Source organism: Monodon monoceros, unplaced genomic scaffold, assembly GCF_005190385.1.
Source record: "Monodon monoceros isolate NGI ecotype Baffin Bay Population unplaced genomic scaffold, NGI_Narwhal_1 Super_Scaffold_6, whole genome shotgun sequence".
Lineage (NCBI taxonomy): Eukaryota > Metazoa > Chordata > Mammalia > Artiodactyla > Monodontidae > Monodon > Monodon monoceros.
Window position 1 is genome coordinate 35,600,181 of NW_021703783.1, and position 23,034 is coordinate 35,623,214.

The window sequence follows — 23,034 nt, forward strand, 5'->3', positions numbered from 1 at the left end:
ATTCCAAGTAATCTTATCCCAGTAAGAGAGGAATTGCAGAACACCTTTAGGATAATGAGTAAACATGCCATAGACTGGGAAAATATATTTGCAATTTGACAGAGGACATGTATTCAGAATACATAAAGAACTCTGACAAATACACAATAAAAAGACAAACAACTTAATTTTAAAAATAAGCAAGAGATTTGAACAGACCCTTTACAAAAGGATAGATGAATGGCTATTAAATACATGAAAAGTGTCCAACACTAGTCATCAGGGAAATGGAAATGAAAATCACGATGAGATAACATTTCACACCTACTTGAAAGGCTCTGAAGTACAAAAGACAATGTCAAATGTCAGCAGGGATGTGGAGCAACTGGAACTTGTATGTATTACTGGTGAAAATGAAAATGGTGGAACCACCTTGGAGACCTACTTGGAAGTTTCTTAGAAAGTTAAGCATAAACTTAGCACATGACCTGTCAATCCCACTACTAGTCCATTTCTACCCAATCCTCATCACTCCCATGTTGCTTTCCCTTGTCCCAAATCTTCCATGTCTTTATTTTATTATTTTCATCTTTCTTCTAGTCCCTCTTTTTCCATCCCAAATGAATTCTCCCTAATTCACCATAAAGAGTCATTTCTTCCACACTCATTCTAGGATGATATAAAATAAGAATGATTTAGAATTAGCTGTGTATTTTGCCAAAATAAGATGGCAACTATATTTTTGAAAGCTATAAATGTTAGTTATATGTCAAGAGTAACAAAAAAAAGGGAACATATACCAAAATAAAAGAGACAATATTTAGATTAAAAATGTTTTTTCATGTATAAATAATTCACAGCCTTCAACAATAGAAAGAAAATTACATCATAGCCATTTGAAAAGTTCATTTATTATATACCAATATACACTTTCTGTAATAAAAAAGCCTCCCAATACATTGAACCATCTTATAAATGAAATAAGAAAATAAAGTTTTCATCTGTTTTTAAATGGGGCTAAATTAACCAGTACAAGATGCCATATGTATGTCTGCCCTGCAGTCTATGAGATCTATGATCCTGAAAAAGGCCGTGAGAAAAAAATGGTGCTTTATTATTTGGCACTGTAGTATTGCTCTTGAATATTTATATAATTAAACATGTTGATATTTTCAAGTCAGTCATTTCAAATGTAAAGCATTCAAAATATATACAGATTTTACAGTTTTTCAATTTTTTGGATCAATCTTTGTTATTTACATTTAAATACATTCAGACCAAACATTTTTTTTAACACTCAGAAGGTACCTTTTTTCACTTTCTATTTTGATACACTCTTTAGATGAATGAAAATAGAAATATATCTTAAAAATGCTATTTGGCAAATTTTTTCCAATAATAGTATGTCAGAAGTTATGATAGTTTCTAGTAATGCTCAATTTCCTTAACAAAGTGCACCATTTTACAGTATTATGACTCTAGAAAATAATACAGAAAACAAATATATATTTACTTAAGGCACATTCCAGCAAAAACTATTGAAATATGATTTAATTTTATCATACTTATATATACCTATATTTCATACTTGGCTGTACTAAAATATACAATAAATGTGCTTGATACTGATTGAGAAAAAAAAAGGAGCAAACTCCAGAAATTCTAGGCAATGAATACTTAATTTTAAATCCATTTCATGAAACTATGTTGTAGAAGTGAGCAAGAATAATCATTTACATCTCTTTGTAGTGTTAGCATTTTTATTTTTATAGAAAATGGGTCAATATTGTATTAAATAGCAAATGAATGTCAGCAAATACCTGTGCAAGCTAAACTGAATGAAATCCTATTTTAGACCTGCTAAATTAAAAGAACAACCTTAGGGCTTCCCTGGTGGTGCAGTGGTTGAGAGTCCGCCTGCCGATGCAGGGAACACGGGTTCGTGCCCCGGTCTGGGAAGATCCCACATGCCACGGAGCGGCTGGGCCCGTGAGCCATGGCCGTTGAGCCTGCGCGTCCGGAGCCTGTGCTCCGCCATGGGAGAGGCCACAACAGTGAGAGGCCCGTGTATCGCACAAAAAAAAAAAAAAAAAAAACCACCTTAGTATTGATAATTATTTGCAAATAGGGAACTTACTTTCTTCTAGATGATTACGATAATATTGTAAACATTGAAGAAGAGCATTACTGAACTATATAACTCAGATTTCAAATTTAAAATATCCCCAATAAACAGATACGTACACATGGATTTTTGAGCCCATCAAATTAATTCCCTACTCTCATCCCCAATAATATAAATGTTTGACTGTGAAGAGAGAAAACTACACATGTAAAAAATAAAAATCAAATGTACCATACATTAAAATTCTGATGACTACAGAATAAGATTATATACATAAACATATAGCAATCACAGTTTCCTGCACTGAATGTTTATCAAATAAAAATGTATCAAACAATACTGGGTAGTGTAGCTCCACGTGAATCCTGGTCTTCTAAAAATTCTGAATGAGAATGGAAGACGAGAGGGAGGGCATTGTTCAGTGACAAAACTATGACAAGAGGATTGGGAATACCATTGATAAATGCTTCCAGAACACGCAGTTTAGCTATAAGCATTGTTTTGCTGTTGTTCTATAATTTAAATAAAGCCCCTCTCTATGTTTCGTAAGATGGTTTAACATTTACAAAAGATCTACTGAATGAAGAAGTCACTAATTCAATGTCACAAACAGGACGGGCAAAATATTCCTTTAGTGTTGACCATAAGATGTTCTAGCCTGGTGTCTCATGTACCGTACAGAGACAGTTCATAAAACATGCCTTTTGCCTCTGTTATTAAATACACCCAGAGTATTTGGTGCAAGATTGAGGGAAGGCGTTAAATAGTAATAGCTTTGCCACCAGGGCATTTTTGTTTGATGTTCTGAGAATACAGGAATTTGGTACTTTTGTGGGGGGAGAAGGTGGGAGGAGAGGGAAGAGGGTATTATCATGCAGCTACCCTTATTCGGCTTGTGCAGAAGCAAAAATACATCATCTCACACTGCTCTAGTAAAACCTGGGTAGAAGTGTGCACCACAGATTTTAAACACATAAACAGCCATTTGTGATGAAAATGATGATTTCCTCTTCTGCAGGTGCCTGGTGATATTGCTGGTAAACATCTTTGGAATCTTCCTGTTATTTCCTGTGAATAACATTCCAATCGAGATAACTCAAAAGTCTTTGGGTTTGCAACTATCTCCAACAGGAAAATACAGTATTTTTCCTTGGGTTAGTGATGCTTGGAATTTGGGGGATTGTAAATCCAGTCAATTATAATGAGTGCCATGCTTCCAATCATAAAGATGATTCCAACCACAAGGAAAATTAAAGCCTGTAAGTCAGAGAGAACTTGTCAGGGAACACAGAAACTATACTTCCTTAGTACAGTTTGCTTTTATAAGTTGCTTACTTAAGGCAGTCATCTGATTTGCATATTGAATTATATTATCCTTATAGCTTAGATGTCCATGCCTAGCAGTTCAATCAATTTAGAACCCTAGCTGGGGAAAGAGGGTGAATACAGTAGTAGTGAGATTTAACCCAAATGTTCAAAATAGAAAAATGGTTAATTGATTTGGTACATCAAGATGATGGAATACCCTGTAATCATTACAAATCAAGCAATAGAAAAAGATTTAATGACCTAGGGAGCGCTCACAATCTTTTAGGTGAAAAGGGTCAGGTTATAAAAGAGTGGTATGTATGATACGATTGAATTTTTTAAAGCAAACAAAAACAAAAGCCTACTATAATGCATGCATATTCCTTGAAAAAAACTTCAAAGTGTATGTGTGTGTATGTAATTACATATATACACATATATATACATGTACATATAATTATATACAAATATTTCATAATTTTAACACTAGAAGGAGCCTTATATATTACCACACAGATCAATCTCCTAATTCTACATATGAGGAAAGAGCAGCTAAAGATTTTATTTTACTAGAAAGGATCTAGTAGATAATTTTACTCGCTTTTATATCTGGTCAAACTGAAAATAAAAAGACAAGTAATTTGCCAAGGTCACACTGCTGTAAAAGTCCAAGCAGAATGGACTACATAGAGTGGAAATTATGGGGCAAGATGATGGGGGGAGCTTTTGATACCAAAGTCCCTGAACCATCCAGAGAGGAGAATGATTCCCAGGCAAAATTCAGGGTCAGTCAGTCAGACTCAAGCCTTAATACAAGACTTTATCAAGCAGTCATTGATAATATTTAATATTGGAAAAACAATTATTTCTAGTATATATTTTTGCAGTACTATCATGGGAAAGAAATATATACTCCCTAGGTTAATAAGACTGTAAATTATACTATAAGAGATTAACTGGAAAATGAATGGTTCTATTTCTTAGTCCACACCAGGGAACAACAAGACACTGAGGAGGGGAAAACAGAAGCAACATTTTTTTTTTTTTTTTTGGCCTTACAAACCTAACGAATATGACCAAAATGTTTAAATTTTTTCATCACACTGCTAGGGAGCCTAATTCCTTTCTGCATAATTTCCGGCGGATAATGCAGCAATAGCTTGGTGGTGGAAACTGGAATATATGGAAACCTGTGGGCAAACTCCATTAGCATTTGACAGGTAGGAAGGACTCAGCACAAGACATTTAATATTTGAAGAGAAGAAGTCCTGGAATCATCTGAGTGACAGAAATCCATGCCCCCTTTCTCTCCACCAGAGAGTTCCAGCCCATCTTTGATTTTTGATTCTTGTGCATCAATTCATTTTTTGGAACTGTGTGCATGCATTTCCTGGTTTACTCTATGTAGTCAAAGAGCAAGTTATAATGGGAGAGATTGCGAATCTTACTTACCCCGACCTTTTGGGGTGACCTAAGAGGTTCTTTCTTGACAAGTTTAAGATAAAAAACTGCTGGAAGAATGAAAATCAGCATAGTGGCAGAAGAAGCCCCTGAGGAGAGACACCGGACAGGTCAAATTCTTACTCAGCAGGGCAGAGACCCAAGGGCATACACTTGAAAGAAACCAAATCTAAAGCGACCCTAATCAAAGCACGAAAAGCTCTATAAGCTCATGGATGCTTATTCAAAGAAGGTATGTTTATAAATAAAATTTAAATGCACCTAACATCATAGCTGGCTAGTAAGTATACATCACATATAATAACAAAAAGGCTGAATGTTACAAATTTATAGGAAATTAGTAACATAAACACATACTAAGAAGGCTGAACTCATCACACACCCTTCTGATCCACTTCTAACTTTTCAAGTTGCTTACACCTGAGTTTTTAAAGTTTTATATTGTATTTAAAATGTGAGTAAACCCTCAAATCAGCAGAATGGAAAATCAAATATATTACAAGGCCACCCAGTTAAGGGAAATAATATGCTTTACAAAGTCAACCTCCTCTTCCTCCAAAGACATCCTTTAAGGCTCAGCTGATACTCACAGACCTACGAGGGCATCCTGTAGGTAAAATCTATCTTCCTTCCTCTTTGATGCAGAGTTAAGACCTAGGTCCAAATCCTGGGTTCACTTCAAGGTATATGACTTGACTTCTATGAGGCTCAGTTGCCTTGTCTGTCAGAAAAGGCAGCTAGACTAGATGACCTGTAAAGTAGGTTTTAGCACTAACATTTTCTGATCCCATGAATAACGTCCAGTGTCGCCTGGGAGGGAGGGACGGTGACCAGCTGGACTACTAGGAATTCTGTGAGCCTGAGATGGACTGGGATGCTTGACCTCCCATCACTGGCTCCCTCCATTTATGGACAGCTTGAGCTGATTAGATAAAAACCTTTCTGAAGCTTACCTATGAATCCAAAGATGTATTTTATCGTTGGCACCAGGATGACCAAAACATTATTAAGTGCAATAAGTATGGCTGCAATCAGGAAATGTCTTATCCAGCTGAAGGGTCTTTTGGGAAATAACAGTGTGGTCACTGATGTACGAATCTACAGCAAGGAAGTGCAAAGGCAAGGTCACTGCTTTGTTTTTGTTTTTAATTGAAGTATAGTTAATTTATAATGTTGTGTTAGTTTCAAGAGCATAGCAAAGTGATTCAGTTATACATATATATATATATTTTTTTTTTTCCTCTTTCAGGTTCTTTTCCATTATAGGTTATTACAAGATACTGAGTATGGTTCCATGTGCTATATAACAGGTCCTTGTTGGTTACTTATTTTATATACAGTAATGTGTATGTTTTAATCCCAAACTCCTAATTTATTTCTATCCCCTGTCACTGCTTTGTTTTTAACTTTATCTACTGTTTCAAATATTCTCACCCCTCTAAAGCATTTTCTTTGTTTTTCCTTTTTCTCCCAGAAAAGATCTTGATGTTGATTTTTTTTCAAATTTTAAAAATTTCAGTAAAGCAAAAATAACATAAAATGTACCATCTTAGTCACTTTTAAGTGTACAGTCCAGTGGTATTAAGTACATTCATATTGTTGTGTAAGTTTGATGCTGATTTTTGATGTTTGGGAACGTGTCGTTTTCCTTGGTGATCTATCTTGTGCTCCCTTTCTCTGCTTTCAGAATTATTTTCTTGAAAATAATCTCAGTCAGAAAGAGATAAAAGAACAGATAAGATATATAATTCAGAGACACAATAAAACCCTTGTTGATTTCTAATCATGTCTCATCAGCCTGGATTAAGTATGAAGGGCAAGCACTGAATTTATTTGTATGTGATTGTGAACAGAATTTTTACAAACCTGTTGTTTCTTAATTTTACATTTGATTTACCATTTTTGCCGCCTGATATTTTAAAAAATATGACATATTTTGTGTTCACTCCTTTCACCTCCCCACAAGTATAGATTATAAATGCACAAAAGGCAAAGAACAAGACCTAATAATCTTAACATTCCTCATTTCTACCTTAGTGTCTTGCATGCAGGAGGCACTCAATAAATGTTGACTTAAATTGAACAGAGCAGAACTTTTTCCTCCCTTTGAGATCCTTGACAGATTTCAGCCCTATTTCAGCAGCTGAAATAAGTAGGGGAAGGGTCAAGAGAGGCTCCAGTTGTAGCACCTGCTCAAGTTACCCTGATGTAACTGGATAAAAAGATCCTTGTGGGTAGAGGGAGGGAGTGCCATTTATGTTTGAACAGCTTAACAAAGTTGGAAATATTCTTATCTTTTGAATCTTTTAGAGGACACTTTTAGACTTAGTGGAATTCACTTATTGGCTTTTCAATAAGAGAGCACTTGAGTTAAGCTAGAACTTCCCATTTTTAGAAATGCTAGGATTGATTTTCACTTTAAAATTTTGCTTCTGAAGTCTCTTAATGGTGTGGAGATGGGAATTCACTTAAAAGAGAGAAAATGTAAAATATATTTTGAAACACACATATGAATGACAAAAACTTTGAGCTGAATTGCTTGCAGTGTCTAATGTGACATTCTCTTCATACCAGTGCACCAAAAATTAAAGCCATCTGCTTAGGTTTAAAAGGCAATTTCACTTCCAGAATGGCAAGGCCAGATAGTCTCTGGAAACGGTTTGTTTGTAACGGATTTTAAAATCTGGATGAGTGAAAATTATGAATCTCACTCTGAAAAGTAGACTGAGGAAAACAAATGGTTTGATTTTGTTTTCCCCAGCAGCTTGGAAATTCTCCTTTATGTCCTACAATTAGTGCTTATTCAATATTGTCCAAACTTAATAAGCTTAAAATAAGCTTTCTATGGTTCATACATAGTGCTTAAGGAACTATTTGTCTGAAAGTGATAAACTTATAGCATAAACAAGTAGAATACAGGTTATTTTCAGGCAGGGGTCACATGTATGTGCTTTTTTAGCCCTTTGTTGAAATAATGCCTTTAATTCTATAAGCTGAGTTAGAGGCAAACCTATCTGTACAGGGCCTCTGAATGTAAATAAATACAGTTTCCTAAGGTCTCACGTCTCCCAGAAAGATTGAGATTTGGCCTAATGATGTAATAGTATAGAAAGTTTACAGGAATAATGATTGAAGTAAATGGTGAAATCTTGCTCTTCAGAATGAATAAGGAGTAACAAAATCCCAAACAGAACTGAAGGCATTTAGAGTTGCCAATGCATTCCTAAAATGGGCAACAGGGAAAATAGGGAGATGGAAGGCTGCTGATGGTGGTAGTTGGTGGAAAAGAATAGAATGAAACTTGCTAGTCATTCCATGTGTAAACGCTGCCTTGAGGAGTGAGCCTGGGATTGCGAGGTCCCCAGCAGCTCTGCTTACCTGTGTGTCAAGATAGAGGTGACTCTGACTTATTACCCAGAAAGCCTTGCCTTCTGCCCCACTTATCTCAGTGCCCTTTTCTCTCTGACACAAGCTGATGAGAACCTGGAAATGTGGGTCAGATGCTGTGCGTGGGGAAGTCCCCAGCCACAGCCCCGTGAATAATTCTAGAAAAGTTCCATGCAGTTTTAGAGAAAACCTCTGTTATTTCCGGAGACAGCGTTCTGAACAGGAGCGTGTTAGGACGTGCTGTGTTCTAAAGTGGGGACTCAATGTGAGGTCAGAAACGTGGAGGTTGAGTAGAAATCGGGAGCCTTAGTTCTGCACTCTAAAAAAAAATCCATTCTGTTGCTGAGAAGTGAACCATACTTCAGTAGGATTGCGTAGGACAAGGGTGTAGCAAATACCTCTGCATCACTGTTCTATTCCAGTTCATAGCAACATCTGCCATATTTCTAGGCCTATATCTATATTCACTTCAAAACAGGAAGTCTGAAGGCAACATAAGTGAAAAGATTGGTTTTACTAAAATAAAATGAAGAGGAAGTAGCCAAAGAATCTGAGACACGATCTCCTTTTTTTTTTTAAGGTGCGGTAGGTAGAATTTGAGTTTGTGTGTTCTTGATAAACACATTAGGGTTATTGGGGTTTCTGTTTTTCATGGTAATGTGTGCATTTTCTGCATAAAGGGAAGCAGAAGCTGAAAATGGCATTATTCGTCCTTGGGAAGGAGGTGCAGTCCCGTAATAGACATCCCACTCCATATCACCTCCTCCCACTACTAAGAAAGACAAAACAGTGTTGAGTGGCTTGTGAAAAAGCTAGAGTCTTAATTCTCTTTATTTATTTATTGCTCAATAAACACTTCAAGCACTTACTTTGTGCACTTTCTAAGAAGGAAAAAGCTAACCTGTCTGGAGAAAAGAAAGATAATAAATGGAGAGATAAAAGGAAAAAGCAACCACCACCATCAACAACACTTGTCATCTCTTCTTGGGCTCTTAAGAAAAAGAACCAACATATTTGTTGAAAATAGGAGAATACAAAATAATACCTAAAACTGATATATTTTAATCCAGATTAAACCTAATACATATTAGGTTTTATTTGTTTGTTTTATTATTTGTATGGGGGGATACCAAAGCAAAGTCAATAAACTTATTAGTCAAGAGTTTTCTTAATTCAAAGAAACTTGTCAGGAGAACCATGCTGTTTGACTCAGCATTGGACACATGGAAAATCTTGGTTTTAAACTGTAAGAAACAAACAAATACATCACAACCAACTTCTATCACTTTGGGAGAGAAGTGTCTGAATGTAGCCTTGTGGCACTTGACTGGGACAGGGAGGCTGGACCTACTTTTATGTCATCCATCAAAGCCATGGAAGCTTGGTTCAAATAGCTAAGATCCTCACCCAAACTGAAGTTCATGGCAAATGTTGGCAAGGGGATGAATCTATGCTTTTGCTAGAAAGGGCAGTTTATACACCTCAAGAAAGGGCAAGATTCATTTGGAGACGATTTTCCTTAGCAAACCTTGTTGAGCTCATCTTGTGCCAGTCACTGTGCACACGGCTTACCTTCAGGCGAAAATGTGGACAATCAAACATACCATCTCAATGTAACGTTGTAGGGGGTGAGGCAGAATTACATGCAAAATGTTTCATAAATGCTAATGTTGAGTTTAAATACATAATGGAGGATAGCAGTTAGTTAGTTTTCTGAAATTTGGTTCTAATGGTCAATTTTGGTTTTAATGGGCATCGGATGGGAAATGTTTCCAAACTACTATGGGAGATACAACTAATGGGAAATGTGTTGCCATTCCTGGTGGTCAGATTTATGCCACTGCCTGATCTGTTATACAAGGGAAGAATTTCTGTGGACAACCTGGATTGTTAATGTCAAAGTGAAATGGTCATCACTAAATGAAAGGTTGACTTTCATTTCGTGTTATCATGACCGCAGCCATCAGTGTCATGCTGTGAGCAATGCATTAGTTCAACTATTAACAACTAGCTGAGTAACGACAGCCAAGTCCATTAATCTCTTGAGACCACGGCTTGAAAGCACTGTATTTAGGGTTTATGAATAAAGCAATACAGAAGCACATAACAGATTTCTTTTACAAAATGCTTTGATTCAACAATGATATGAGTGCCCACTGTGTGCCAGAATTTAATCAGTAATATCTTTACACACAAAAAGAAGGGTTTCAGATATTCTTTTCTTGGCGATGCTGTTTGCTTGGAAATTTTACCCTATGGTACCCTTTCTGTCTACAGCTGTCTTCTGCCTTGTCCCCACAATGGAGCTGATTTTAGGCTAAAGATGAGTGCATAACATTTGAAATACTTTCAGATATATGAGAGGCAAGACATTATTTAAAAGTAAACTCTTGGCCACCATAGTAATAAGGATCTGATTTCATGCACTCATGAAAAAGGAATGTGCCAAAAAATAATTCAGCACACAAGCTGCATTTAAAGTGACCGCAGTGTCATTATATGAGCAGTCCTCATCTACTTGGCCCTGTATGGAATATTCTGTGCAGGACAGTGCTGGCTACTGATTTTCCCCCCTAAAATGAATGGTAAATTCAGTGCTTATGAAAGTAGAAGAGTTGGCAGGAAAGTGCAGACTTCTGTTTATCCATAGGTGGTGATTTTAACTCATGCAGCCCAAGTCTCCATGACCAGCCCTGCTCTGTGATCCCAGAACAACTGGCGCCAATGGAAAATGCCATGTAGGGACCGTCCTAGTACGAGTCTGACAAGAGGGTGTGTGTCAGTCTTGGGGGCAGTAGAAGAAGAGACGTGATGGATAACATGACTATTTTTCAAGAAATTTGGTTCTAGTGTGTAATTTACTTAACATGAATCTCCTTCTCATTAGCCTTCAAGAAATCAGATTAAATAAGATGACTTTTGATTGTTTAGGTAGCACAATAAAATCGGGGGAGAAAATGAAATACCTTCAGAACTGTGTTGAAAATATAATATGATTTGAAAGTGAATGTGGTTTCGGCTTTCAAATTTCAGAAGTTATATGAATTCCTACTCATTTCTACTAATCCACAAGAGAGAAGCTCAAGATCTGCTTTTTTGAATTTGAGCTTAAAAATTAATTTCAGTTTCATTAGGTGCCATTTGTTTATTTTTGTTTTTGTTTCCCTTTCTCTAGGAGGTGGGTCAAAAAGGATCTTGCTGTGATTTTGCACAGCAAAGGAAGCCATAAACAAGTTGAAAAGACAGCCCTCAGAATGGGAGAAAATATTTGCAAATGAAGCAACTGACAAAGGATTAATCTCCAAAACATACAAGCAACTCATGCAGCTCAATATCAAAAAAAGAAACAACCCAATGCAAAAATGGGCAGAAAACCTAAATAGACATTTCTCCAAAGAAGATATACAGACTGCCAACAAACACATGAAAGGATGCTGAACATCATTAATCATTAGAGAAATGCAAATCAAAACTACAATGAGATATCATCTCACACCAGTCAGAATGGCCGTCATCAAAAAATCTAGAAACAATAAATGCTGGAGAGGGTGTGGAGAAAAGGGAACCCCCTTGCACTGTTGGTGGGAGTGTAAATTGATACAGCCACTATGGAGAACAGTATGGAGGTGCCTTAAAAAACTAAAAATAGAATTACCGTATGACCCAGCAATCCCACTGCTGGGCATATACCCTGAGAAAACCATAATTCAAAAAGAGTCATGTACCACAATGTTCATTGCAGCTCTATTTACAATAGCCAGGACATGGAAGCAACCTAAGTGTCCATCAACAGATGAATGGATAAAGAAGATGTGGCACATATATACAATGGAATATTACTCAGACATAAAAAGGAATGAAACAGAGTTATTTGTAGTAAGGTGGATGGACCTAGAGACTGTCATACAGAGTGAAGTAAGTCAGAAAGAGAAAAACAAATACTGTATGCTAACACATATATATGGAATCTAAAAAAAAAAAAAAAAAAGTGGTCATGAAGAACCTAGGGGCAAGATGGGAATAAAGATGCAGACCTACTAGAGAATGGACTTGAGGATACGGGGAGGGGGAAGGGTAAGCTGGGACAAAGTGAGAGAGTGGCATGGACATATATACACTACCAAACGTCAAATAGATAGCTAGTGGGAAGCAGCCGCATAGCACAGGGAGATCAGCTCGGTGCTTTGTGACCACATAGAGGGGTGGGATAGGGAGGGTGGGAGGGAGGGAGACACAAGAGGGAAGAGATATGGGGACATATGTATATGTATAACTGATTCACTTTGTTATAAAGCAGAAACTGACACACGATTGTAAAGCAATTATACTCTAATAAAGATGTTAGAAAATTAATTTCAACCTCAATAAAGCTGTAAAACAAACAAATACATAGAAATAAATTTTGTGATTTTCCCCCTACATTTAAAAAGTACTTAACATTTAAAAATACTTGCTCTAGCAAGTATTTCCAGTGGTTAGGACTCTGTTATTTCACTGCCAAGGGCATGGATTGGATCCCTGGTTCGGGAACTATAAGCCCGCAAGCCACGCAGTGCAGCCAAAAATAATTTTAAAAAATTTTTTAAATAAAAAGAACACTTGCTTTGTCTACATATTACATAGTCAATTTTAAGTGGGTTCAAACTGCTATATAAAAAAATAATGTTCCTGGGCATTGCATTATAATTAAATCAACATCAAGTCAGAACATATGTACTAATCTGTGATGTCAAGCAGGATTCTTTCACCAAAGCCATATACTTACAGGGAACAGCACTATGGGCACAGTTAGTGTTACAGCCACCAGGACGGCCAGGCGTACCATGAGGAGAGGGGTGTCAAATGTGTACACTTTGCTGTAAGCATGAAGCAATTCATCTTCAACTTCTCCTGCAAAGAGGAAGAGGAGAATGAGTTCACTTCGGCACTGCTTACCGAAGACAATGTTTTATAGAAGGAACACAGTATAGTAGAATGAACCCAGGTCTGGGAATCCAAACACCTCTGTTTTTATCCTGTCTCTTAGCTTATGAGCTATATGACCTTTGTTCAAATGAACAAAGGGGCCCTGAAGCTTGTAAAGTTGCAGGAGGTAATATAAAATTGCTAAGGCTCTTCTCTAGGTCATTTGCATTGTGATAAATCTTTCTCTGCTATACAGAAGCACCACAAAACAGAGGACAGGCTGAAGGTCTTCTGGTTGAAAGGGATGAAACAGCCAAGCCTCATCAGCCTGTCCCTCACGTCTTGCCACCTCCCTCCACCCTCACCTGCCCAGTGAGCCCCGAAGCAGCTTCTCCAAACCCAGTATGGAAACCCTAGGACAAATGATCTTTAACATTTTTTCAAACACAACCATTATGACTCCATCATGACACTGACAGACATACTTCTGGGCTTTTTCAAGTTTTTGTTTGTCTCACTGAGTTGAGACTCATTGATTAAGTAACAAAGATGAATTAGTATGATTGTTATAGGGTCTCCCAATGAATCTTAAGCTATAAGATTAAGATGCTGCCCTCCTGGAAAACACACTTCTTTCAGAATTCCAGGCATAAATGACAAGGAAATGCTTACAGAATCAGATGTACTCTGATTTTCCCACTACTCCCCTCAAAATCAGACAAAGGGGGTTAAAAATACTTTCAAAGGCATTGACCCAATTTTCATTAATTTACAACCAGCGAAGAGTTAATGCCCAATCTAAATCAGTGCTTGGTTAAAAGCCAAATATTAGTAAAAAAAAAAACAAAAAAAAAAAACCAAGCAAATGGTGCCCCCTCCAGTCTCTTCCTACCCAATTTGTCTTGCAATCAATTTAATTCACCAAGTCAGCAGGGGAAAAAAAATGCAAAATATTAGAGAGGCTTATTTTAAAAACATAGTTATGTTGATAACATTGATTTGTGTTAATGTTTGATTCCCTGAAATTTGTCTGTAGGGCGATGCTTCGTCGAAGAGAAGAACAATCCTGCTCCTTTTGTGTCCTGTTAAGATGCCACAGAGGATATGTTTTCGGCATAATCAAACGTGGCCATAGTCACTTTGTTTTTTGATAGTACGTCCCCAGATCGAAAGGAATTCTGTCATGTCCTTTTTTCTTAGGAAACCATTCACTATAGCAGAATGGAATGAGATAATCCAGAAAATTTGTATAATGCTCTAAGCCCCCAGATTTGACTTGACTGGTAAACAAGAAGCAGGTTCCAACTCAAGGACTTGGTAGTTTTTCTGCCATTTGCTTGGTAGTTAGTTACTCCACTAAAAGAGCTTTACAACATGCAATCTGATTCACTCTCACAGTATGTATGTAGCTTTAGATGGCTTAGAAAATCAAGCCAAAGAAATATCCTCTATCCCCTAAGGAAAATAATTAAATTAGAGGGACGGTTTTTACAAAATATGTGTGAATTCACAAATTATTATAACCTGTTAGGCAGCCTGGTTCAGTTTCCATTTTCTTAGGTCAAATGATGAGACTAAAATAGCATGTTAATTGAGCATGTGTACCTACAGGTCATGCTGTTTATTGAGAGTAATTAAAAGAAGTATACCTACCCGGATTAATGATCAGTCCAACTAGGATTTGCACAAAGAAAATGACTTTGACAGAGTGACCTACCATAAAAGGTTAGGTAACCAAAGAGGCCAGCAAGCAGGTACATGACGAGCATCCCCGTGATGGAAACATTTGACACCGTTTGCATCTTCCTCCGGGACCGACTGAAAAGAAAAAGAACACCGAGCTTTGGTTTTCTGAACAGATGAAAATATCACTGCTTACAATTAAAATTTTAAAAATAATAAAAGAATGTGTGCCTGTGTTACTCATTATAAAACCACATTTCTAGTGCAGAAACACAGCTTATTTAAATTTGCCTTAGGGAATTATGGAGGACTTGTTTCCATTTTTCTTAAATGCTACTTCTTTAGTCTTAGAAAGGACTATTTTCCTATATGAGGATCAGTTTATTTTATGTTGATAAGTATGCTTGTCTACTGAGTATTTAAGAACGTAATTAGCACAAAGGTCAAACTGGCTCCTAATGTAGAAAGACTTCATATTTCATAGTGAGATAGATTTGAGGACCAGAATCCACTAGAAACTGCAAAGCACTACTCCCAGGAGTCCAGACAACCTGAAGCCTGATATCATTACCTGGACAGCTTCTGAAAACCATTCTAGAGGCACCTGGCTGCTGACACTGGGGTAACTGCTATCACTTCTCTGTCTTTCGGCTCAGATCAAGTGTAGAGTAACAGCTACATGGGATTTTCCAAGTAAATCAAAGACATCAAAATAATTGAAAGTGCTCTATAAGTTTTTTAAGAGGTAAATCGGAATACATGGGGCAAGTTATTGTTATTTAGTGAGAACAAAGACTGAGGTTATTGATGTCTGGGTAAAGAAGATGAGAATTATAGGACCACCTCCCCTCAGGGTAAAGGAAGAAGCTGCTCTAGTGGGCTCAGACCCACTCATCCCCAAGGGCATGTTAACAACCTCAAAGGGAAAAGAGTATTAAGGAATCATAGAATATCAGCTGGAAGAAAGAAGATTGTCTAACCAGTGTCTCCCTTATACAGATTAGACTATGAAGGCCAGATACTGGCACATCCCAGTGGTGGAATGTCTTCTAGGCAAGGGTTAAAGATTGACCATAGGTGACATCAGTGGCTTAGCCAGGCCACCCTAATCATAATTTTTGGTCTTCATGGGTGTGGGTCATTTCCAGTTCAGGTGACCTCACTTCTTCCCACCAATATTCAAATTCAAATTCCCCATGCTTGCCAAAATCCTTAACAGACATTGGCTCATCCTCCCTCTGTCCTGAACCCCTCCCCTGATTCCTTAGGATGAAGGAACAGGAGAAAAGGAAGCAGTGAGGGGGCTGATTCACACCTTTGTGCTAAAAGCACATTACTGATGAGTGGTTATAGCATAAACCTCCTGTGAAGGCAAAGCTGTAAACTATGCTTCTGTATAAAGCACCTTTGAAAATAGAGCACATTTTCAAAGCAAATTAGAACGCTAAAATGATGGCTGCCTTACTCTTTGAGTTCACTGTAGATGGGAAGGACCTCAGGGTGGCATACAAAAGCAAATGCTAGGATGGGAATTGCATAGGCCGTCTGAAAAACAAAGACAACACCGCATGTTTAGCATTTCAACGCAGAGAGCTACCCCAGGCCATCTCAGCTTGTGAGATAAAAACTCAGAGGCCACGTTGCTAGGCTCTTAGAAGCCTAGACCTCTCACTTACCCGGGAGTTGAATACAAAGTATTTGGGCTGACACTTGTCATCACTGTGTGCTTCATACTCTACTCCACTGCCATGAATAGAGCCCTTGGCCTGTTTCTCATCTAGCTCTGCAGGATTCTGGTGGGTGTAATCCATCATGAAGTTCACACCACTACTCTCAGAGTTGTTGGGTAACATCATCACGTGCATTGGAACTGTATTGTTGAATGTCAGATTCCCAACATTGTGATCCAGAACAGGCGGAGGGCAGGGTATTTGGAATTTCTTGTAAATCACCTAGACCCGGTCATTAACACAACAACAACAAGTCAGTCTTCTGAGGAAACAATGAAACAAAAATCCCTGTGGGTGGTTTATGGGGTAGAGGTGAGGGGACTCTGCTGAGGATTCCCTTTAGACTAATGGACAGCGGAGACTCCCTCTAGCCTCAGTTTGATGTAAGGAGTTGGAACTATGGTTGGCAACTCTCTCCCTTAGAGTCAACAAGACAGTATTTTGCGTGAATCTATCCCAAACTTCATGCATACTCTTCCATGAGAAAGATGATCATTTTCTTGCTACATTGCATCTCTTTCATGTCTTCAAACTAATGAAAATATGGATCATCAGGAAATTCCCCCCTCCTCCTTTGCCTCTTTGGGGAAATGCTATATACATTTTGGCGTTCATGATATTAGCATAAATCCCCCCTTTTGGAGGGGAGAGGGAGTGGGGTGGGGAGAGGATTTCTTTCTTTAATTCCACTGTGGTCACCTTCTCTTCATGGGTAGAATGAGTAAGAGAAAATGGCTGATTCATGTAAATATGGCTAATTCTACAGCCTACTCATTTATCTTCTGGGACTCTTCACTTCTTTTTCCTCCGCCTGTCTAAATACTGGGTTGTTGTCCCATTTCTGCTTGAAGTGTTCCTTTCGTCCAAATATGCATTCAGTATGCCTAGAACATACTGTTAGCAATAGTCTTGACATTCTAACTCAACTATTTTTAAACTCATGACTGTTCTTTTCTCATTCCAAATTAGAATACAAGGAAATTGTTTGTGATGCAAGAACTATTTCATGCTAATGATGTGCTTGAACAAAAATGAGGACACCAATTCAGGCACTGAAAGCATCACACCCCTACCAAGTTACAAGGATCATGTCAAAAATCACTTACCACACTGACAAAAAACACCATGCAGGTAAGAGAAAATCCGCTGGTATAACCAAGGTAACCTAGGGGTTAGCAGAGAAATTCCGGAAGGTGAATGTGGCATCCACAATCAGCTTACCTCTTGGAATACAAAATGAAAATAAAAATGGAAAATGACTTTACCTAAATTTTTAAGAAGAGAAAGTGGAAGAATGATTCCAACTGACACAAATATGACGAGGTAGTTGCCATTGACATACCATTCTCTAGAAAAGAGAGACCAGAATATTAGGATCAGAAAAGACCAAGTAGAATGAGGCTCTTGATGTTACAAAGAGAGCAGAAGACATACCCAGTATTTTCTTCAAGTCCCATGAACGCTCTGATTACTTCAGGTAGTTCGTATTTAATAATGAAGAGGTAGCTTGACATGGCTAAAATGGAAGACGTGAGAGCTTAGTGGTGGGCACGGCACCAAAGTCACAGGCAAGTTGTGAGAAGTCCAGGCCTTGGTACACCCCTCCTTCTCAGTAATTCCCAAAGCGAAAGAAAAACCACCCACTATGTATTCTGTACTGTTTCCAAGTTCTTCTCATGAATGGACATTCGGCCCTTTGGCTCTTGCCTATGGACCTTTGCTAACAGTATCAATGCTGATTCTGTGTTAAATCCAGCTCTGAGGTTTTCAGTGAAGCTACAGTTTCAAAGTTTTTTTCCTGGAGTCATACTGGATTGATAAAAAAAAAAAGTACAAGAGAGGATAGCTTCTCTAACCTTTGTCAATGAAGTTTTTTCTATATCCTTTGTCCAAATAAGAAATCATACAAAGTAGCAAAATTTCTTGAACGTCTAGATAAGTGATGTATGTGTGATCATGTACTCTTCTGAATACCTGATCTATAAAATCTATAAACCCTCTCCTTGGAAAAATAGTTATGCATACATATGCATAACATACAATTTTGCCTACAATTGTAGGGATGTATGCAACATCCCTTTCTCAAGTCCAACCACTCAGTGAAGAATAATACTAATTTGCTATTTCACACGTGATCAAAAGACTCAATTGAAAATAAAACTGACAAGTTTCGCATTGCAAGGTTTAAGTGTGTGCTACATCCTTCTGGTGAATTTTTGCTAACAGACATTTGAAGCAGATATCTAAGTTGCAGATCGAACTATTAACAGTTTAAAAATATTTCCTTAATCTCAAATGAAAGTAATAACGGTGATAACAGTTCCCCACATTGTTTAGTTCTGCATGTGATCAGCTGAAAATCCACATGAAAGAGCAAGGTGCATCTTATCATCTTCATTCCACAGCTGAGGATATAAAAATTTTGAGAGCTTAACTGATGTGTCCAAGATCGCACAGCTTGAAAATGACAGACCACATCAAAAACATAAGATCCCTGATTTCACGCCAGTGTGTCTTCTCTATTGTGAAATGAAATGATTTTTACAATACCTGATGTGTCTTCCGTAAACATGACTTGGTTAATCTTTACAAAGACCTTGGCTAAAGCTAAATCTTACAGAGGGTAAACAGAGGAGATATTTCTGATTAACTGGTTCAGCGAGGTACCATTCAATTTTAGAGCTATTAGTTGCTGACTCTCAGTGATGTCACCACTGTTAATGTGTTTGGTCTTTGAAAATTCAGAATGATCCAGACCTGTCTGGGTAATGTCAACATTATTCTGCTAATGGTCAGTGTTAATTTTTCAGGGGATTGAGAAAATTAAATGTTCTAAATGTGGAGTTGCTAAATACAGAAATACAAGTGATTTCTTTTAGGCCACAATAACCACTAATCACATAGAGTAACCAAAGTGAGAGATTTTCAGGAAAGGTGTATGAAATTTCATCTCACTCCCTTAAAGCCACACTGTGGGGTGAGGGGCTTGACTGAGAAACCATGTTATAGTTTATTCCATTGTTTAGAAGCATAATAGTAGCTATACTTGGAACAATAGACAATGCTGTTGCCACTCAGCCTGTTGGGCTCAGGGCTAAGCGTGTGTATGTCCAGTTAATTCAGTGGTCCAAACAAGTATATTAGATCACCTATGAAGAGATCCTATGAAAGGCTTGATATTTTAAATCTTGGTAAGGCTGAGAATTTGAACCAAATGTAAAGCAGTTTATTTGGTGGGGAATGGGGGACTTATATGCTTGGGACCCAATGCCAGTAAAATGAATGAAACAATTCCAGTGTTACTGCCGAATTCTACCCAGGACTGTAGTCTTACTATACAAAAAATATGAAAGACATAAACACAAATCATTAAGATATGACTGATTTTATTTATCTGCCTACCAACTAGCCGTTATCAGGAGCAGGTATAGTTGGATAAAGGTTACTAAAGAAACTGCTGCATTCTAGAAATGCTGGATAATTCCAGTGATTTTATTAATCAGGAAGAATGACCTCCTTGCAAGATCTCTGTGTAAGTTTATTGCAGCATTGTTTACAATAGTAAAAAACCTGGAAACGATCCAAAACTGTTCATCAAGGGATTCAGTACACCAATTATGGTGTATTTATACAATGGAAAGCTCAAAAGCCATTAAAAAGAGTAATATGCAAAAACATTCAAGGCATATTGTTAAATAAAAAAAGTAAGTGGTAAATCAGTATTAGAAGATGATCCTGTTTTAACAGTAACAATATATTTGTTAAATTTGTCATAGAGGAAAACCTGGCATGGGTTTTTCTAAGGATGATTTACATAAACATTTCTTTGTAATTTATATATTTATGTAATGTTTTTGTTTTTCACAATTAGCATATATTTGTCTTATAATTATAAAAGTGCCATTTAAAACAACCAGGAGGGCTCCAGTGACATGGATATTGAATCCAAGAACTGGAGAGGAAGGGTCCATGTACTGAACCTGTATTATTATGACACTGTGAGGATGAACTTTTACCCTCAATTGCATAGGTGGAAAAATTGGACTCAGAGGTGTAAAGTGATTTTCCCAAGGTCATAGATAGTGACAGAAACAAACTCAAATTCAGGTGTTATCAGGCACCAAAAGTCTATTCTCTACTCATGGATTTTAAAATGTCTTTTAAAAAACAGTGACATACCAGATGTATACAAACAAGGCTAAGGGAGCCCAGAAGAGCTAATACCTAATAGCCTAGAGAATGATGGATCATGGAGCAAACAGAGAGGGAGAGCCAGAGAATGTGTATGTGTTAGGTCTGGAGGATTGTAAAAGTAGGGGAACTAAATATAGTTTGTTATAGTATGACACAGGACACATAGGGAACAGATGATAGATAGATAGATAGGTAGAGAGAGAGAGAGAGAGAGAGAGAGAGAGAGAGAGAGATTGGGGTTTGTAGGAAAGGTATCAGAAAGGTAGGCAAAGGAAAGATGATGAAAACCCTTATATGTCAGACTAAAGAGTTTAAATTTTATCTTGAAAATCATGAGGGCATGCTGAAGAAGTTTATGCATGTGAGAAGCAGGAGTAGATCTGAATTTGAGAAAGTTAATTTGGAAGATGAATTACAGATGGAAGAGGGGAAACTAAATACAGGAATAACAGGTAGATGTCTACTGCAAAAGTCTGAGCAGAAATAGTAATCACCTGAAGTGTGATAGCGAGACTAGAAGGAGAGGAGAGATTCAAAGGCTAAATAAGAGAAAGAATGGATAAAAGCTGGTAGTTGATTGGATTGTCAGGGTTAGGGAGAGAGGGAAAAGTTTAGGCTGACACCCAGATTGCTGGCTTAAGAAACTGGATGCTGCTGGTATTGTTCACTGAGATGAAAGAACAGAAGTATAGAATAACAGGTTTGGGGACTGGGTAGGAGGTGAGGAAATAAGTTCTACTATGTGGTGATATAGTCCAGGTCGTTCAAGGAGACTTAGCCAGTAGGACATCTGAAATATGGGTCAAGATGCCTTTTGAGGGTCAAAGACACGATAGGACCAGTGAAGCTGGTGGACATACATATCACCTGGAACACTAGTAAAAAAATGTACTTCTCGGCTCTCCTCTGGAAGGGATCATTCAGTAGGAATTAAAAGAATCTGTAGAACCAAGAAATCTGTGCTTTATAATGCTTCCGATGCCTAGCCAGATTTTTGCCTTAGCATAATTTCTAGGGATACTCTACAGTGGGCTGGCTCTGTGCAGGCTGTGTCTCAAGGACCCCAAAATTTGGCTATGTGCCTCAGACACTAAATTTTCCCTTTTATGAAACAAACTCAATCATACATGTGACACATCAACTGTTTGGGCAATGACAGATATAAGCACTAATGCTTTAACTTTTAAAAGTAATAATTAAAGCCATTTGAAATCAAGAAAGGTTTTATTTTATATTTTAATTCTAGAATTTATTTGGTAGGGTTTTATATAGTATTTCATTTCTTAGATATTGCTATTTTCAATTAAAGAGGGATTAAGGAGCAATTAAAGAGCAAATCTATTTAGGAAACTCTACTTTTGAAATTTAAAAATGATAAAACAGCTATTTTTCTGTATTTAAAGGGCCTGTTCATTGCCATTGAGTTTTCTTATTTCTTGAACATCTTTTTAGAAAGTTTAAATGGTTTGTTGAAAGCCAGATCCTCTTACCTCCAATGTTCTGCATTGTAATGGAAATAAATGCTCCGATTTTCCCAGGCCATCCAAATGCCTTTTCACCTAGTTTTTCATAAATTAAAGATCCTATAATCAAAAATGAAAAGAAACTTGTTTTTAAAAAAACTGTTTTAGTGACTAAAATATTTCTATGTAATTCTCCACTGGAGCCTCAAACATGTAAATAAACACCATATAGAAATTACAAACCCCAAATACGCAATCTCAAAAGCCATTACAAAATATGGTAAATGTTCTCCAAACAAGAAGCGATGCCTTCATTCATCTTGGCTCCAGGCAGCAAGTCAGAACTGTTATTTCTATCATCCACCAAAAGTCTTTTTCTCTATTTGGCTTGAACCTGAGCAGGTTGACTTTCACTTGCCTCACTTGCCCAGATAACTAAAAACATGGAGAGACCATGTGATTGGGGTTAGAAGAAAATGAAATGTAAAATTGACCAACACCATCCTATAGGTATAGAGCTAAAGGCTGAAATACCCTTTAATGAGATCAAAATAGCATGTCTTAGGTCTAGGGAGTGGCATACCTCCTTCCTTCGCAGTCTTTAATAAAAGATGAACTGAATAGAGAGATAGGATTGCCACAGCAAGCAGCATGATTCTGTGAAGGGAATAGAGAGGAGACGATAATGTTTCTATAAAAAATAAGATGTAATATTAGATGTTACATTATTACACTGGTCTTTTCAATCATTAACTTTCCAAGAGTATGTGGATTTGGGGGAAGCTGAAAAATTCTTTTC

The 23,034-nt window shown here is 37.3% G+C and overlaps 1 protein-coding gene across 2 annotated transcripts in view; it reads right to left on the reverse strand.

Moving 5' to 3' along the window:
- Nucleotides 1–819: 819 nt before the first annotated feature.
- SLC38A4 (solute carrier family 38 member 4) overlaps nucleotides 820–23,034 on the reverse strand; it is a 67,818-nt gene continuing 45,603 nt past the window's right edge. The window contains exons 5-16 of one of the 2 annotated variants that reach the window (XM_029204556.1): nucleotides 22,819–22,892; nucleotides 22,263–22,355; nucleotides 18,013–18,094; nucleotides 17,844–17,926; nucleotides 17,685–17,743; nucleotides 16,525–16,800; nucleotides 16,314–16,393; nucleotides 14,883–14,983; nucleotides 13,026–13,150; nucleotides 5,827–5,971; nucleotides 4,865–4,962; nucleotides 820–3,361 (exon numbers count right to left, since the gene is read on the reverse strand). In XM_029204556.1, the coding sequence (XP_029060389.1) occupies nucleotides 3,260–3,361; nucleotides 4,865–4,962; nucleotides 5,827–5,971; nucleotides 13,026–13,150; nucleotides 14,883–14,983; nucleotides 16,314–16,393; nucleotides 16,525–16,800; nucleotides 17,685–17,743; nucleotides 17,844–17,926; nucleotides 18,013–18,094; nucleotides 22,263–22,355; nucleotides 22,819–22,892 (1,318 nt within the window). In that variant the 3' untranslated portion in view covers nucleotides 820–3,259. The remainder of the gene's footprint in view (nucleotides 3,362–4,864; nucleotides 4,963–5,826; nucleotides 5,972–13,025; nucleotides 13,151–14,882; nucleotides 14,984–16,313; nucleotides 16,394–16,524; nucleotides 16,801–17,684; nucleotides 17,744–17,843; nucleotides 17,927–18,012; nucleotides 18,095–22,262; nucleotides 22,356–22,818; nucleotides 22,893–23,034) is intronic. The other variant, XM_029204557.1, reaches the window with a different exon arrangement.